At 38.4% G+C, this 16231-nt stretch overlaps 1 protein-coding gene across 2 annotated transcripts in view; it reads left to right on the plus strand.

Moving 5' to 3' along the window:
* The window catches only part of SRGAP1 (SLIT-ROBO Rho GTPase activating protein 1), a 274898-nt gene that overhangs the window by 146287 nt on the left and 112380 nt on the right, over positions 1 to 16231 (plus strand). For both annotated transcript variants that reach the window (XM_059936404.1, XM_059936403.1), the window contains exon 4: positions 12044 to 12106. In XM_059936404.1, the coding sequence (XP_059792387.1) occupies positions 12044 to 12106 (63 nt within the window). The remainder of the gene's footprint in view (positions 1 to 12043; positions 12107 to 16231) is intronic.

The raw sequence follows: 16231 nt of genomic DNA on the forward strand, positions 1-16231 counted from the left end.
TCAGTGCCTCAGGGAGTGTTGGGACAATCCTAAAAGGTCTGATATTCATGTCAACAGAGTCTCTGAGGAGAGGAGAAAGCGAGTGGGTAGAAAAAACATTTGAAAAAATAATTACAACAAAACTTCCCATATTTGGCAAACGAGATAAGCCTACCCAAGAAGCCAGCAAAACCCAAGCTAGATGAATCCAAAGAAGTACATGCCTATACACATCATAATCAAACCAAAAACTAAAGACAAAGAAAAAAATATTGAAAGCGGCCAGAGAAAAATGACACACTACCAATGGAAGAACAATTGGATGACTGTGGATTTCTCTACCAGCTAAATGCCAGTAGCACCTTATTAGTTTTGACAACCAAAAATTCCTTCAGATGTCACCAAATGTCCCCTGAGGGGGAAATTGGACCAAGTTGAGAACCATTAATCCAACTTGAGTTTTCCATTTTTCCAAACATTTTTTTAAAAGAAATGTTCCAATTTGGTTTACATTTCAATTACAGGGTTTACAAGTCTAGATTAAATTAACAAATATGGAGTAGGTCAAAGGCACCCATTCTCTCATCTCCCATTAAGAGAAGTTTAAAAATATATATATATATATTCAGTACCAGGTTTATTTAGGTTCAGTTATTCATAAAAGATCAGCACTTAAGAAAGTTCATTTTCAAAGAGCCTTGAATCCTTACCCATTCTCCTCATCCCAGAAGGAAACCGCATTCTTAAAAGAACTGATGAGGAGAGAACATTCCTACTCTAGGTCGAGGTGTAAGTAGTTGAGATCAACAAAGTCTGAAGCAACCTGAGAACAGTATTCTGGTTGCTAGCCAGCGTTTCTTACCATTTGAAGACTTTGTTTAATTTCACATGGTAGAATTCTAAAAGATTTCCAGCAGCTGCAAGAAATGCCATATTGGGGGATATTGCACATATAGCAAATATTTGAATTAAGAAACACTTGTGATACCTTGAGTAATAGCAACCCAAAAATATGCAGTTGCAAACAAATACTGAATGTGGCTGTCAGATTGATTTCAGTACCTTTTAAATCTCAATCAAAGGGAAACATTTTTTTCTCATTGTTAGAGAAGCAATTAAATAGAAGCAGAAATTTTATCAACTAAATACTTTGTCAGATCAATCTAGAAACTTAAAACAAAATTTGACACTGGCTCTATGAACTATATGGATTGAGAAAACCCACTAATGTTCAATAACAATAGTAAATAAATACATGCACCACTTTTACTTTTTAAACGTTGGTAGTTTCAAGTGAACATAGAACCATAATTGGTTTAGTGCATTGGCTTGAGTAAACATGGCCATTAAAATTTCATTTCTTTAGCTCTAAAGATAGAGATTGCAAGGGGCTGCTAAAATAATCTTTTATTTTTTGGCGAGGTCTTATAATTACACTGACCAGTCATGACAAATTCATTGCAACTTCTACTTTTCCTCTCATTTCCTTTTTTTCCTGAAACCTAGCTTTACTGAAATCAGTTTTCTTTTCCAAAACAGAGTAGACATTCTATTTCATTATTCATTCAGCAAACCTTTATTGATTATCGTTATGTGACAGGCACAATGGTGGGTTCTAGGGTCGCAAAAGTAAGATACAAATCCTCAATTAGTATTCCAAAGGGGCTTATAATCTAGTAACGAAAGGAAGTATAGAGATAAAAATTACATTATAAGTTGGCAACTGCTCTTACAGAAATAGGACCCAAGAGCACAAATGCACAGATGATTGAGTAAGGCATACTGCCTAGGAAAATGGAGAAAGGCTTCACAGAGAGAGCGGCATTTGATCAACGTCTTAAACTTGGTGAGGTTTTACAGAGGAATTCGGGGAAGTGCATTCTTCTATATGTATGTAGAGAACAGCACAGGACAAGGGCCTGGGGTTCTGATCAAGACTAGCGCATATCCAGGAAATGATGCTAGGGGAAGATGACTGTAGGTGGGGCTCTTGGCCCCATCTTCACAACTCTTTTTTTTTTTTTTTTTTTTAATTTATTTATTTATTTTTGGCTGTGTTGGGTCTTCGTTTCTGCGCGAGGGCTTTCTCCAGTTGCGGCAAGCGGGGGCCACTCTTCATCGCGGTGCGCGGGCCTCTCACTGTCGCGGCCTCTCTTGTTGCGGAGCACAGGCTCCAGACGCGCAGGCTCAGTAACTGTGGCTCACGGGCCTAGTCGCTCCGCGGCATGTGGGATCTTCCCGGACCAGGGCTCGAACCCGTGTCCCCTGCATTGGCAGGCGGACTCCCAACCACTGCGCCACCAGGGAAGCCCCACAACTCTTAACGGAAGAGAATTGTCATCGTAGGCCACCTCTTTTTGGCCTGGACCTAAAGCTCACATCAGTTACACAGCTGGCTGGGGTGAGGAATATAGCCTAGAACGTGGCAAAGTGTACACAGTGGGATAACAGCTACCTGTGATCTAGAAAGGCAGGTTGGGGGTGAGGGCTGCAGGCATGGAAGAATTTTGATTTTCAGTTTGAGGAACTGGTATGTTTTCATCTAAGCAACTAAGGAAGCCAAGAGAGATTTTGCATCAGGGATATGGCATAATCAGCTTTGTTTTTTGAGAGCATTGTGAGGAGTAAATTGGAATGAGAAGAAACCAGTCTTGGGGAACCTAGTGAGGAAGCTGGTGCATTAGTAATCTGGGTGATGATTTTTGCTCTACCATGAGTTATGGCCAGAGAGTATTTCCATACTTATAATGATATTGTCTTCAAAAAGATCTCATCCATGTAGATCAAGAATGAATCACATGGCTTTTTGTTGTTTTATGAAAGGTCTGTTGGAAATCCAAAACCAGGACATTCTTATTCAGTCCATCCTAATCAGATTGTAAGGCTTCTACTCCTTTATCTGATGGCTCTTTAGCCTGTTGGAGAAAAAAAAAAAAAAGCTAACAGTGATGCCAGGATTCTTGGGTTTACCTTAACTATGCAGATGTGGGTTTGGACTGCCACCACAAAACAGGGTGATAGCAAGCAAATGCAAGTCACTGAGAGGTGTGTGTTGCCTCCTAATCTTCCCAAGATCTTAGCTTCTACCCCTTGAAGTATAAAGAAAGTGTCCTTAATGCTGCTAGCTCCAAAACAGTGAAAATTATCTGGGAGGCAAAGAGAATCCTCTCTTCATTTCTTTAAACTGTGTCATATAAGGAACAGTTGAAGACAGTGGGAATGTTTGGTACAGAGAAAGTAAGCCTTAGCTAGGACATAGTAACTGTCTCAAATATTTGAAGACCTGTCGTGTAGAAGATGGCTTAGAATAACTAGCTCTACAAGTCTATAACAGTTAAGACTGACTGGTAGAACTTAAGTGGAGACAAGTTTTACTTTATTCTAAGGAAGACCTAACAGTCTAAAGTCAGCAAGGGCTTGCTCAGAATTAGAGTTCTGCTTCCTTGTAGCTTTGCGGTGTTCTCTGGAATAGACTTTATCCTCCTTGGTATAATAGTACCTCAGACACAAGTATTCTAGAAAGTAAATCTTGAATTAGGTTGAAGTGACCATCTGAGACATACTGATTTGCAAGTTGCTATGAGTAGACTGTTACATTAGCATTTAGAAAACTGGAGGGTGACTTCATGAAATGAAACAAGGATATGATGCTGAGCTGATAATAGCATCATGACAGGTACATTTATAGAGTGCTTGGTACGTGCCAGGCACCTTGTTAAGCACGTAACAATGGATATCTCATTTAATCCTCCTAAGAACCCTAGGGAGTATATTATTGGACTCTTCTCTATTTTTCGGATGAGGAAACAGCTCAGAGAAGTAAAGATATTTAAATAATCTGACCAGTAAATAATCTGGACCTATGTTGATGGTTTGGGGTTTGTTTGTTTGTTTTTTCCTGCTTCAAGGAGGCTGTCATGTACATTTGCCATGTACATTTGCCTACTAGCCATAGGTGTTTTCTCAGATTCTCCGGTAGTATTCAAGGAACCAAGTTCTTGGTGAACAGGACACTTACCCCATGGGGATTTGTTTTTTGTTTTTTTTCTATTCCTTAAGCTACCTTTACTTAAATACATGGTTAATTCTATAGACCAATTAATGAGTTGTAGTTCTGAGATGGTACTATTAGTATTAGGATAAATATATATCTTGAAAGGAAATTTCTGATTTAGGATAAATTCCTGAAGGTTGATTGGTTTATTAAATTTTAGGCTTGGTTCAAGAGTTATATAGAGAAATTTCACTTGGTTTAAATTGTTTGAATAAGCATAAATCAGACTGAATTGAAATTGTTTTGTTTACCTCTCTCACTAAAATGTAAGACCACTTTTCTATCTTTGGCACATAGAAGGTACTCATATAAACTGGTAGAATGAATGACTGAATGCATGAGTGTGTACATGAATAAATGAACTTTTATCAGTATCTCAAAGAATCTCTGCCTTTTGCTTACTAATTCAATGAATGATTTATAAATGAGCAAATCTCCTACTTAACTTTATTTAGTTTTGTAAACAGTCCCTGGATTTTTCTTACCACAGTGCTATTAAGACTGAGGTCACGGGTTCCCTACACAATATGGTCTAGTTTGCTTCACCACAGATTATACTCATAACCCCAGCCAACTGTGCCATAGATGTAAGCTTTTGGTCACACTGGATCTTTGCACAGTCACACCTGTCACAGGAGAGAAAGACAGTTGTCTTTAGTGATAAATTAGTAGACTCAGGTTCATGTACTAAAGATGATGTATTATTATGATAATTGTTAAGGAACTGTATTAAGGAGTTGTTAATAAAGCTGAGTTATTACATTTTTGTTAAGTTCAGCATATTGAAAAGTGGTCTGGAAATATATTTCTGATAGTTTTTAGTTAATTACATTACAGTCTTAACCAGAGTTTCATAACACGTTCTGATTTTAATTAGGTAGGTTTGTTTATATCCGCTACTGAGAATTTATGCCTAAGTGATTATTCATTTAGAAGCACTGAAATGGTGTTTCCAGTGTATCTCCATTTTGAGTAGAGAAATAACCCTAGCATGAAAAATTGTGTTTCTTGAAGAGTTAAGGAAATGCAAGCTGAAAATGATAATCATTGTTTCATCTACTTTATTCCCTGTAGGATTTAAAATTTCAGTCTTGAGTTACTTAATCTGTCTGTTCAAGTGCTCTTTATACCTGGGTGGTTATGAGTGACACTGGTGTACGTGACTTTGCACTTTTGCCTGCTCACGGGCTGAGCACAGTCGAATGCCACATTTGCCTAGCAATTACATTAGTAAATATTCTAAGAGATGCCCCAGATATTTCCTTTAAGGTTAAGTTTTGTCTTGTTTTCAAAATGAAGTTCTGGTTCCCTTGTAGCTATGATTTTTTTTTTCTAACTTTCCCACATTTTCTAGGGGCGTGGAGTTTTATCTAAAAGAATGTTGATTATTTTTCGCCTTGGGAATGCAGTAGATCATGAGGCTAATTCCATACACTGATATTTAGTTGTGATTTTAATAAGTACAAATCCATGTCCCTTGACAGATAGAAAGGAAATGTGCAACTACACTATAAATATTGTAGATTGCTTCAGGCCATTAAGCCCAGCCCAGATTTTTCCATTAGGCATTTTGGAGGATGTTGTTGCTTCTGTCTTGAGAGTTTACATGAATTAAGAGAATCTATTATTATAAAGACACATGAACACGAGGTTTTGGAAATTTAAAAGCACACACACTGTAGAGGTATGGCCTGACCCTTCTAACCAGAATTTACATCCAAAACTCACTGAGCGTGAGACACTATAACCATTTGCAACCCTCTCATTAAATATTTAATCTGGTTTTCCTCCTTCTCTCTTAGTCTCACTCTGACTCAGCATAAGGTCAGGATTCCTTGACTGGTCATCACAGTGGATTTACTTTAAAAATAACTCTGTGAGAGGCCAGAGGCCCTCTGAATTGGTCATTTAATCCAACCATATAGATCACTTGATCGATTGCCCAATGTACTCAATTATGGTTGTATTAATTATGCTCATTGTTCTGCCTTCCTTTCTCCCCTTTCTGGGAGGTTCCAGGGAGCAAGCCTGCTGTTCTCCAGGAAGAGAGATCCTGGCCAGGGTCCACCCAGTGTAGCACTTATCACAGTGCTCTGTGTAGGAAGCTGTTGGGGCACATCTAGCTCCTCCATGAGACTGTGGACTCTGGAGGGAGGAAGCCATGCCTTACTCAGCTCTGGGTCCCATTCATTCATCAAAGGTATATCGAGCCCCTACAGTGTGCCCGGCACCACGGCAGGCCCTGGGAACACAAAAATGATTAGGACACAGTCCCTGCTTTCAAAGAAACCCTCTGTTTATGAAGAGAAAAAAGAAACTTGATGAGCGTGATAATAACGGGTGGCATCAGTTTAACACTCAACTGTGTGCTGGGTTTTGTGTTAAGTGTTTAATAAGGACCATCCCAATAAAACCCTGTGATGTAGAGGCTGTTGGTATCTCTGTTTTGCCATTGAGGAAACTCACAAAATTATTTAACTTATGCACAGACAAGAGAGTTTGAAAACAGGCATCCAGTTTTAGAGTTTGAACAACTAACCACTAAATCATACAGCCTAGAAGTGATAATGAATGAATGTATTATACAGTCACAGAGAAGGGAGGGTCTAATTTCTTTATTTGAAGGACAAGGTAAAGTTACAAGAAAGTTTTCACAAAGTAGTAGCATGTAGGATTGTACCAGGCCAGAGGAGGAAGCAGAGTCTGGGCAGTGGGGACGACATGGGGAAGGCAGAGATGTGCAAGTAGAAGCTGGGAGTGAGCAGCTTATGATCAGGCTGAAGGATGTGGTTTGAGATTTGTGGAAGGTAAGGTAGACTAGTTTGACAGGGGAAGTTATGAGTGATTTAAGAAATCGTAACTCTATCCTGAAAAAAATATAGCAAGAATTTGATGGGTTTTAATCAGAGGAAGGACATAATTAGCTCTTCATCTTTTTTTGGTGGGGGGAGGGTGCTGCACCACGCAGCTTACAGGATCTTAGTTCCCCGACCAGGGATTGAACCCGTGCCCCCTGCAGTGGAAAGGCAGAGTCCTAAACACTGGACCGCCAGGGAGTTCCCTAGGTCTTTATCTTTAAAAAAAATTCTCATGACATACAGAGAAACAGATCAACCAGAATAGATAGGATTGGTGGCTTCTCTTTCAAGGAGAAGAAGCAAGTCTTAGATGAACCCCAGATTCTGACATGAGTGACACTATTGTCCTGGAAGCGATATAAATTCATTATAACCCTTTTAGAAAGTAATCTTCCAGTGTGAATCCAGGGTCTTTAAAATGTCAATACTTTTATCCTGGTAATTTCATGTCTGGGAATTGACACTAAGGCAACAGCGCAAAATGCAAGATATGACTTTAGAACAGCATTCATGATAATAGTTCAGGGTGATTAAAATATATGGGTGAAATTGAATGAATAAGTAAGTAATTGAATGATTGATGGAAAATAGTGGAAACATTGGAAACCATAATAGAAGAATGGTTAATATACATTCACTGGGTAGTTATTTTAATCAATAATAATGTTCTGAAAATTATATAAGTACATGGGAAAATGTATGATAACTGGAAAAAAGCAGAGTAGAAAAAAGATACTTTATTATTATAGAATGATTACAACTCAGACCTCTGTTTAGATAAACAAACTTGAAGGAAATACACCCATCAAATTATAATGGTGGTAGTTTTGGCCTTCTGTTCTCTATTTTTCCAATATTCTTCAATACACTTAATTCATTTTTATAATGAAAAAAGGTGGAAACTTTGGGACTGTTCATTTTGGCCTTATGTTTGAATTGTCTGAAACATCAAAGCGATAATAAATAGGAAACCATTAGAAATTGACTTGGTATTCAACTCTGGGTTTACACATTGGAGACATTTAATAAATGTCAACTGAATGGAAGTTCTAACCATTTTACTTCCCCTTGGATCAGAATCCTAGAATCCTATTGCAATGCATTAGAAGTTTTTACCATCATTTGAACTTATATAGGCCCACAGAAATGGGGGGAAAATAAACTGTTTGCTTTTCAACTCCATACCTGAAGCAGTTGGAGGGGACTCTCCTTCCCTGTGCAAAAGTAATTTTAATCAGCCAATCGCAAATAACATAAAAAATACTTTATTTCAAGCATATATCATTTCATAAAGTTATTTTTTTCTCTTGTACAAAGGGAACATTGATTGCTTTCCTTAATACCCATATCCTTTTTCTTACCTAGCAGCTCTTGGTCAAGGGTCAAGGGTCTGCTCTCACTGTTTTCACATTTTTAATGAAATAGAATCCAGAGGTATACTTAACCTATTGAATTTTGATGGACGTTTGATAATCCAGATATTTTCTAATTAAAGGGTTTCAGTGCATTAGTTGAGTATGTCAGCATCCTGTGTGCCACAGCAGATGTGTTTTGTTTTAAGATTGCTTCTCTTGGGGTCCAGAGTCGTATTTAGAAGAAAGGACTGTTTTTCACTGTTACTGTAATACATTGGAGACATGTTTAAAGCTGGGGTGGGGATAACATGAGGTGATCTTGTCGTTGCTTCTGTGCCATGGGGACAGGGACCAAGCCCCCAGCACTCGGACTAGGACTTGATGTTGTCTGGCCCGGGGATCTGTGAACAAAAGGGTGTGCAAATTCATGCGTCACACTTCAGTCACGTGGTCTAGCGTTTCAGAGCACAGCCCAATTCTTTTAACAGTTTTTGCAGGCAAAAGGAGTGGTGCAGGGCGGGGAGAAGATGGTTCATTTCGAGGCTGCTGACTAGACCACGGAGAGTTTAGACTGTCATTCAGAGCGAACATCTAGGCGGAAACTTCGGTGATGTGTCATGAGGGTAGCCGGGGGTCTACCTCCCTGAAAATAACTCACCACCAACTTCTCACAGAATTTAAAGTTCCCACTTAAGGGCCTCTTTCATGAGTTGTATATATCTTATCCCATTGGCTTGAGGAATTATCCATTTCCTAGTAGATGTTTGATTCATTCATCTGGTACCACCAGTAGTATACCCACGAAAATGGAACACAGATAAGTTCAGTGTACATGTGTGGCAAGGGTGTACGGATGTAAGAAGGGCTCAAGGGCTGGAGCACAATACTTGAGGCCCTTCCAAATCAGGGGTCACTTGGGTGGATCTAAAGGCCAGGGTAATGGGGAGTGGGGTGAAGGACATCCAGTTCAATTCAACCAGTATCTGCCAAGCACCTCCTATGTGGAAGTCAATGGAATAAGTGTCCATAGAGACCAGAAGAAGGAAGAATACGATGTGGGCTTTTCACTCAAGGGAGTTAACCGTTACAGTGTCTGGGAAAGAATTAAATAATTATCACATTTGTGGCATGTTTACTGTGTGTTAGGTACCATTCTGAGTTCTGTGTATCTGTCATCTGGTTAATGCTGTCATCAACCCTATGACATAGGTACCATGACTACATTCCTTTTATAGATCTGGAAACTCAGGCACAGGGGAGTCCAAAAGCCTTTGAGACTTCAGTCCCAGCATTCTGACTCCGGAGTCCTTGCTTTGAAGTGTTATTCTATACTGCCTCCCAGACAGATTTTTTTTATATTTCAGGGCCTCTGAGGAAAGGTGAACCAAAAATGTGAGAGTGTGCTCAGCAGAGAACAGTATGTCTGTTTTGCCAGACTTCCTCTACCTCATTACCTGAAATCTTGTAAAACGTGAAATGTACAAAGAACCTTTTTGCTGTTGTAAGATATTTGACTTGGCTGGTTTAGCAGGCCCTTATCGCCCCGAACCCAAGTGTTCAATCTGATCCTAAATATTCTTGGCTTGCAGTTAATTGGACCTAAGGGATTTTGGGGGTTATTGTTCTAAAGTCTTAGCCAAGAAATATTTTCTTTTTGGACTTGCTACCTGAAATGTGGGCAGCTGAGCAGAGTTACTTGGTAGCCTTTGATCCCATTAGAGAGTTCTGAATTGGTAGCTCAGATCCTTGAATGAAATATGATATTAAAATAACACCAAGCTGAAGTCATAGGAGATTGCAGTGTAATGTATACAGTCAGAATAGCCAAGATTTAAGGGAAATAAAATGAGTTTCAGTTGGCTTCGTTTGCTCACTTGTGACTTTCCTTTCACCCTTCAGTAATTCTTAACCAACCTCTTCACATAGCAAGGACACAGCAAAACATAAAATCTCTAACCCAAGTGTAGGGATTTTAAATCTTTCAGAGCTTGATAAACACCAGCACCCTTTATCACTCCAAGAAAACCCAGGGACGAATGCAGCTAACGAACTTGAATTTCTCGAAGTTTAGCTGTTGCTCTGATGTCATCTTCCCACCCTATTTTACGTTCACAAATTTTTGCTTCAGCACATGTGGCCTTTTTTAAGGGAGGCCTAACCCCATGACCTAGTGTTGGCAGACGGACTGTGTTTCATCTAGATCCTCTGATTTTTATTAAGGGTGGTCTATGGGCCTTTCTTTTCTGCCCTCTCACCAGTGGCCAGCCTTCACCAAAGGCAGTAACTACTTCAGCAAATCACACGAACAACAGTATTTCAACTTATGTACAGATTCATTTAGCAAGTGCTGATTGGAAGCTTCCTTTGTGCCCAAGTGGGACCTGGACTAGTGTCTTCTTAAATTCCATACCCTCGGCACCTCACTTGCCTCACCCAAGCACTGTGCAGGACTCTGAGGTCGCAGAGCTGTTAAAGATATGGCCCTTACTCCCAGTCCTGACAGCCCAGTGGGAGACACATAAATGAACCATGGATGTTGTTGTTATTGTCTCAAACTATAGATTAAGCCATGCTACACATTTTTTTCCATTTTCTGTACCTAACTAAATACTGAACTCAAAACAGGAGAAAAAAAGAAAAGTAATTTGGATATATGATTTCCTTTAAAGTAACTTACAGATTTTGCTGAAAAAAAATATTCAAATACTCCTCTGTCAAACCCTCAGAATTAGCCTAGGGAAGAATATCTTAAATGCTGTCATTTACCCACTGAGTGGAAAAGTAAAACTCTCTTTTTTGTCTTAATGAAAAAATAGCAATAATAAATGCAGAGGCAAAAAGTATGTGGAGCATAAGTGGCCTTACCAACTCACTACTTTGAAAGTGTTTTCTTAAAATTAAAATTGTAGTCAGTCAAAGGGAGAGACAAGTATCATATGATATCCCTTATATGTAGAATCTTTAAAAATGATGTAAATGAACTTATATATAAAACAGAAACAGACTCACAGACATAGAAAACAAACTTATGGTTACCAAAGGGGAAAGAGGTGGGGAGGGATAAATTAGGAGTTGGGGATTAGCAGACAGAAACTACTATATACAAAATAGATAAACAACAAGAGCCTACTGTATAGCACAGGGAACTATATTCAATGTCTTGTAATAGTCTATAATGGAAAAGAATCTGAAAAAGAACATATATATATATATATATATATACACATATATATATGTATATGTATAACTGAATCACTTTGCTATACACCAGAAACTGACACAACATTGTAAATCAACTATGCTTTAATTAAAAAAATATTTTGTAGTCAGTCATATAGTTATTTTGGAAAGGGAGAGTTAATTTCCCTGTTGGTTTCTAACTTAGCTTCTGGGGACTCACACTGCAAAATTCCCTTGTGATGATACTGAGATGGGAAGCAAGATGCTGGAATTCATCTTTTCATGACTTAGGTTCTGCAAATCAACTTCTGAGCAAGCACGGTGCTTCACCCTCCTTTTTCTCGCTCTTGATAAAGTCTGATTTGGATGGTGGGAGAGCCATTCACACTGTCCACTTCTTTGCTTCTGTCCAGCCAGTGGTAACCATTGGTGCACACATCTAGTATTTAGAAAGGGCCATTTGGTCGAAGATGTTTATTGTATCAGGGTCGTGCTGGCCTTCCATTGTGTTATACACATTCTTCTATTTTCAGTCAGTGGACTTCTTAAGATGTTAAATCATCTAGAAACAAGTTTCTATTACAGTTTTTAATATTGTTAATTTTTTCTCATTGCAGAGCAAAGAGATTGCATTCCAACTTCATGAGGACTTAATGAAGGTTCTTAACGAGCTCTATACAGTAAGCACGTAATCTTTCTTTTGGAAAAATCTTTGGTTTAGAATTCTGGTTTGCAGAAACACTTCTCTTATTAGAACTCATTCCAAGCTAGAGTGCTGATGGATGCTTGTCTGGTTGAAATGTGGAACCGAGTGGATAGATGGCACGAGACTGTTTCAAGTAAATATTTATATGCAGTCAGAACACTTTAAGAAACTGGACTATAGTTGTCCCAAAAAGAATGTTTTTACATGGTTGGATTATATGTGATCTGTTCATATATTCAGTTCCAGAATATTGACGGGGAGGGGTATCTATTTTTCCTTCTTGGCAGTAGTTTGCTTTTCTGAATTGAAGTTTTTTCAGGTTAATGCATATAATCAGAAGAAATTAAATGATTAACTATTAAAAAAACAAAATCAATGATTAGTCATATACCTATGTATATTTTGTTTTACAATTAATGATCATATTATTAAATACAAATTCCTTCTGGAGGAATTTGACGAGTTTTTATTTTAAAAGAGAACAACATAACGAGAACTGAGTAATGTTAATTTGCTCTAACTATAGATATTTGCATTTTCATTACACAAGATTATTTGAATTTTTCTTTACAGGCAAATTAAACCTGAAACTTATTATTAAAATATGTTTCTTGATTTACAAATTCATTTGTTCCTAAAAAGCAAGTGTGTAAAATACAGTTTTGTGAATTAAATTGCTTTTAATGCTCCACTGATACTTGCTAATTAAAAGAACCTGTAGTTTTAAACTTTATAAAATGAGTGATATTCTTATAAAATCCACTTTCCAGTTTTTTTCTACGTGTGTGATAAATTTGTGTTTTTATGCAGCATGTTTGCTACACCTGTGCTTTTGAATTAAATTGACGGTTTCTAATTGCTTGTTCCTCCTTCAGAAACCTTTATGTGCAAAAGCCTCATGTTATAAGGTCATATCCATATAAAAGGCCATTTATTAGCCCACGCTTGGTGTGATTTATTAATTTCTGATAACCTAAGGTATCAACCATTTCTAGAAATCCTGGATGTAGGATTTAAAAGTTGAATCAGCATTGTGCCTCTGAGACTTCCACAGAAGAAATTCTGTCTTCTTCCATTGCACTATTTTAAGATGAGGGCTTCATGGCACTTTCTTTGTGGTTCCCTTTGCTTGGGCATTGTTTTACCTAGAAATATAAATCAGTCTCTAATACTTTAAAAAATAAATCTGCTGGTTGTCATGGCCTCATAAACAAGAGCCTGTTGTTTATGGTCTGGAACTGGTAATACTAGTCAGAGCAGCACTGGCAAAGATAAACTTGACTGTTGAATACAAGAAAATCTGGTAGAATGTCATGAAAATTTTATCTCAGTGAGGGATGTGTATAGAGAAATTTCTCCTGGATTCAGCCTATCAAGTGGAATTAGACATCTAGGAGACTCTATAGTGGAATCAAGTAAGTTGATAACTCCTCAAACGTCTCATCAGTATCAGTCTGAAAGCCTGAAGGAGCCAGATTCTAGAAAAGGTCACCAGAGTTTAAATAACCCTGTCAGTCATTTAATCTCTGAATCAGTTGAGGAATCAAGGCATAGAGGAGACAGGCAAAGAGGTTTTCATTAGGTAGTCTGTAGATCACTTTGAGCTCTTGGGAGATAATTTTACTTTAACCAAACCAGAGAGCATGCACATTTGAGGTCAGATGTCCTGTTCTGTGGGGAAAGACCGTCTTATTATACACACACACACACACACACACACACACACACACACACACACACACTTTTACTCTGAAAGATGGTCTCTCTTGCAATTTAAATTCAGATACATAAATTCTGTCATGTTCAAATGAAATCTATCCATTACATATATTCAGTTTACATTCAGAAAGGAAGAAAAAGTGAGGAGTGTTTGAACAGGGGACCAAGGGTTGGGGGAATGTGGTTTAGGTTCTTTATTCAACCACTGACTGGTCACGAATAAATTACCTTCTGAGTTGCATCATGCATAGAATTTTTTTCAAGTGATGACGTAATAATGATTGTTGAAGTAATGTGTAAAATATGTAGCCTGAGGGAATTGAGGATGCTATTTAATTGCCTTTTCAAACAAATATTCACTCCTCCCTTTCAACCCTTGATACTCCTTGGGAGTTGAAGGTGAGCTCCTTTTTGAGAGGTCCATTAACTTCCTTAAACCAGAGGAGTGCTTTTTATTAAATTACAGTCCAACCTTAGTGGTGGGCAGTAGCCTTATGTGTGGGCCTCTCTGCCCCAAAATAGTTCTCTCACAGGTCTGTTGATTATTCCAAACATTCTATCAGAAGGCTTTGTCTTAAATAAAATACAAATGCCCAGGACAAATAGAAAGAGATGCCTTATGATCACTTCTACCTTAAAATGAACCGAGTTTTATCAGATTCTTTGAGAGCTGGTTGTATCCATGGGGCATGAAAGCCTGGACCTCTGAGTGGGAGAGAGCGGATGGTGGCATCTGAGTGTCGTCTGGAAGGAGAGGAAAGGCTTTGAAGACATGCATCCCCTTTTCTATATTTCTGCCTCAACCTTGCCTTTATTTACAGAAACAGGGCCTCAAAGTGGTTTTGAACCTACCACATGGGCCAGCCACAGCAGTTAGGATTACTTGGGCCTTGAGTAACAGAGGTACTCAGAGTAATGGCATAAACAAGATAGAAGTTTAACCTCTCTCTCACATAAAAGAAGTTCAGAGGTTGGCAGCACAGGACTGGTATGGAGGTTACATAAAGCCATCAAAGAATCAGGCTCCTCCTAATACACTGTTCAGAGAAACATAATTGTATCTTTGTTTGTAGAGTTCAGGATAGTTGCTGGAGCTCCAGCCATTACATCTGCTTTCCTGAAATGGAGAAAGGAGACTCCAATAGAATGGAGAAAGGAAAGAAGGGCAGGCCCTCTGTCTCTTACGAAGACTTAATGAAGGTTCCATATAACACTTTCATATACATCTCATTGGCCAGAACTTAGAAACGCAGTTTCACCAGGCTTCAAGGAAGTCTGGGAGTTATAGTCTTTTAGTTGGCCAGCTCGTTAACAGCCAGTTAAAAATTGAGGATTTTGTTAATTTGAGAGAGAAAGGGAGATATTTTTTAGGTAACTAGCCATGCCTTTCAAAGTAGCTAACATTTATTAAATGCTTATTATATATGGCTAGTTATTGTGCTAAGCACATGCATTATTTTATGTAATCCTCACAGTGTCTCTATGAGGCAGTTACTATCATTATCCCCATTTCACAGATGAGGAAACTAAGGCTCAGAGAGGCTTGCCCAGGTTGCACAATAAGTAGTAGAGTGGGATCTCAAGTCCAGGTCTGGCTCCAGAGCCTCTGCAGGTCTGTCATTTTATCTCTGTTGCCATAGTTTTGGGAAACCATTCTCTAACAAAGATCTCTAAATGTTAATGCCACCCTAACAACACAAAGCACCTAAGCCATTTATCACTTGCTCCTTTGTATTTTTTTTAAATCAGTGGCATTAATGTTGCTTTAACAAAAACATAGGTGAAAAATTGAACATTTGCCTCACTGGCAACCTGTACTTCTTAGAAATGTTAATTTAAATGATCTAACAAGAAGGAAAAAGAAATAAAAAGAAAAAATACAAAACCAACAACAGAAAAAACTAAAAAATTAAACTAAAAAAAAAAGATCTAACAGATGGGACTCATTGGGCTAAAAAAGTAAGAGTGATCCAAGATCTTCAAATTCCCTTTCTAAGTCTAATCCACTAATTAACTTCCTTTTCAGTTTAACATGTGAAAGAGAACTAAAGTAGGGTTAAGAAAGCAGGGAGACTGCTGTACTTTAAGGAAACAGAATTGACTGGACTCACATCGAACTTGAATTTGAATCTCAGCTCACTTAGCCAATCTGGGCATCTGTATTAGTCTGGGAGAAACAGAACCAATAGGAGATTAGATAGATAGATTGATACAGATATATAGGTATGGGAGAGAAATTGATTATAAGGAGTTGATTCGTGCGGTGTGGAGGCTGAGAAGTCCCCAAATCAGCAGGCAGCAAGCTGGAGAGCCAGAAGGTAATTCCAATCTGTCCAAAGGCCTGAGAACCAGGAGAGCTGATGGTGTAAGTTCCAGCCCG

This window comes from Balaenoptera ricei, chromosome 10 (genome assembly GCF_028023285.1).
Source record: "Balaenoptera ricei isolate mBalRic1 chromosome 10, mBalRic1.hap2, whole genome shotgun sequence".
NCBI classification, from domain to species: domain Eukaryota; kingdom Metazoa; phylum Chordata; class Mammalia; order Artiodactyla; family Balaenopteridae; genus Balaenoptera; species Balaenoptera ricei.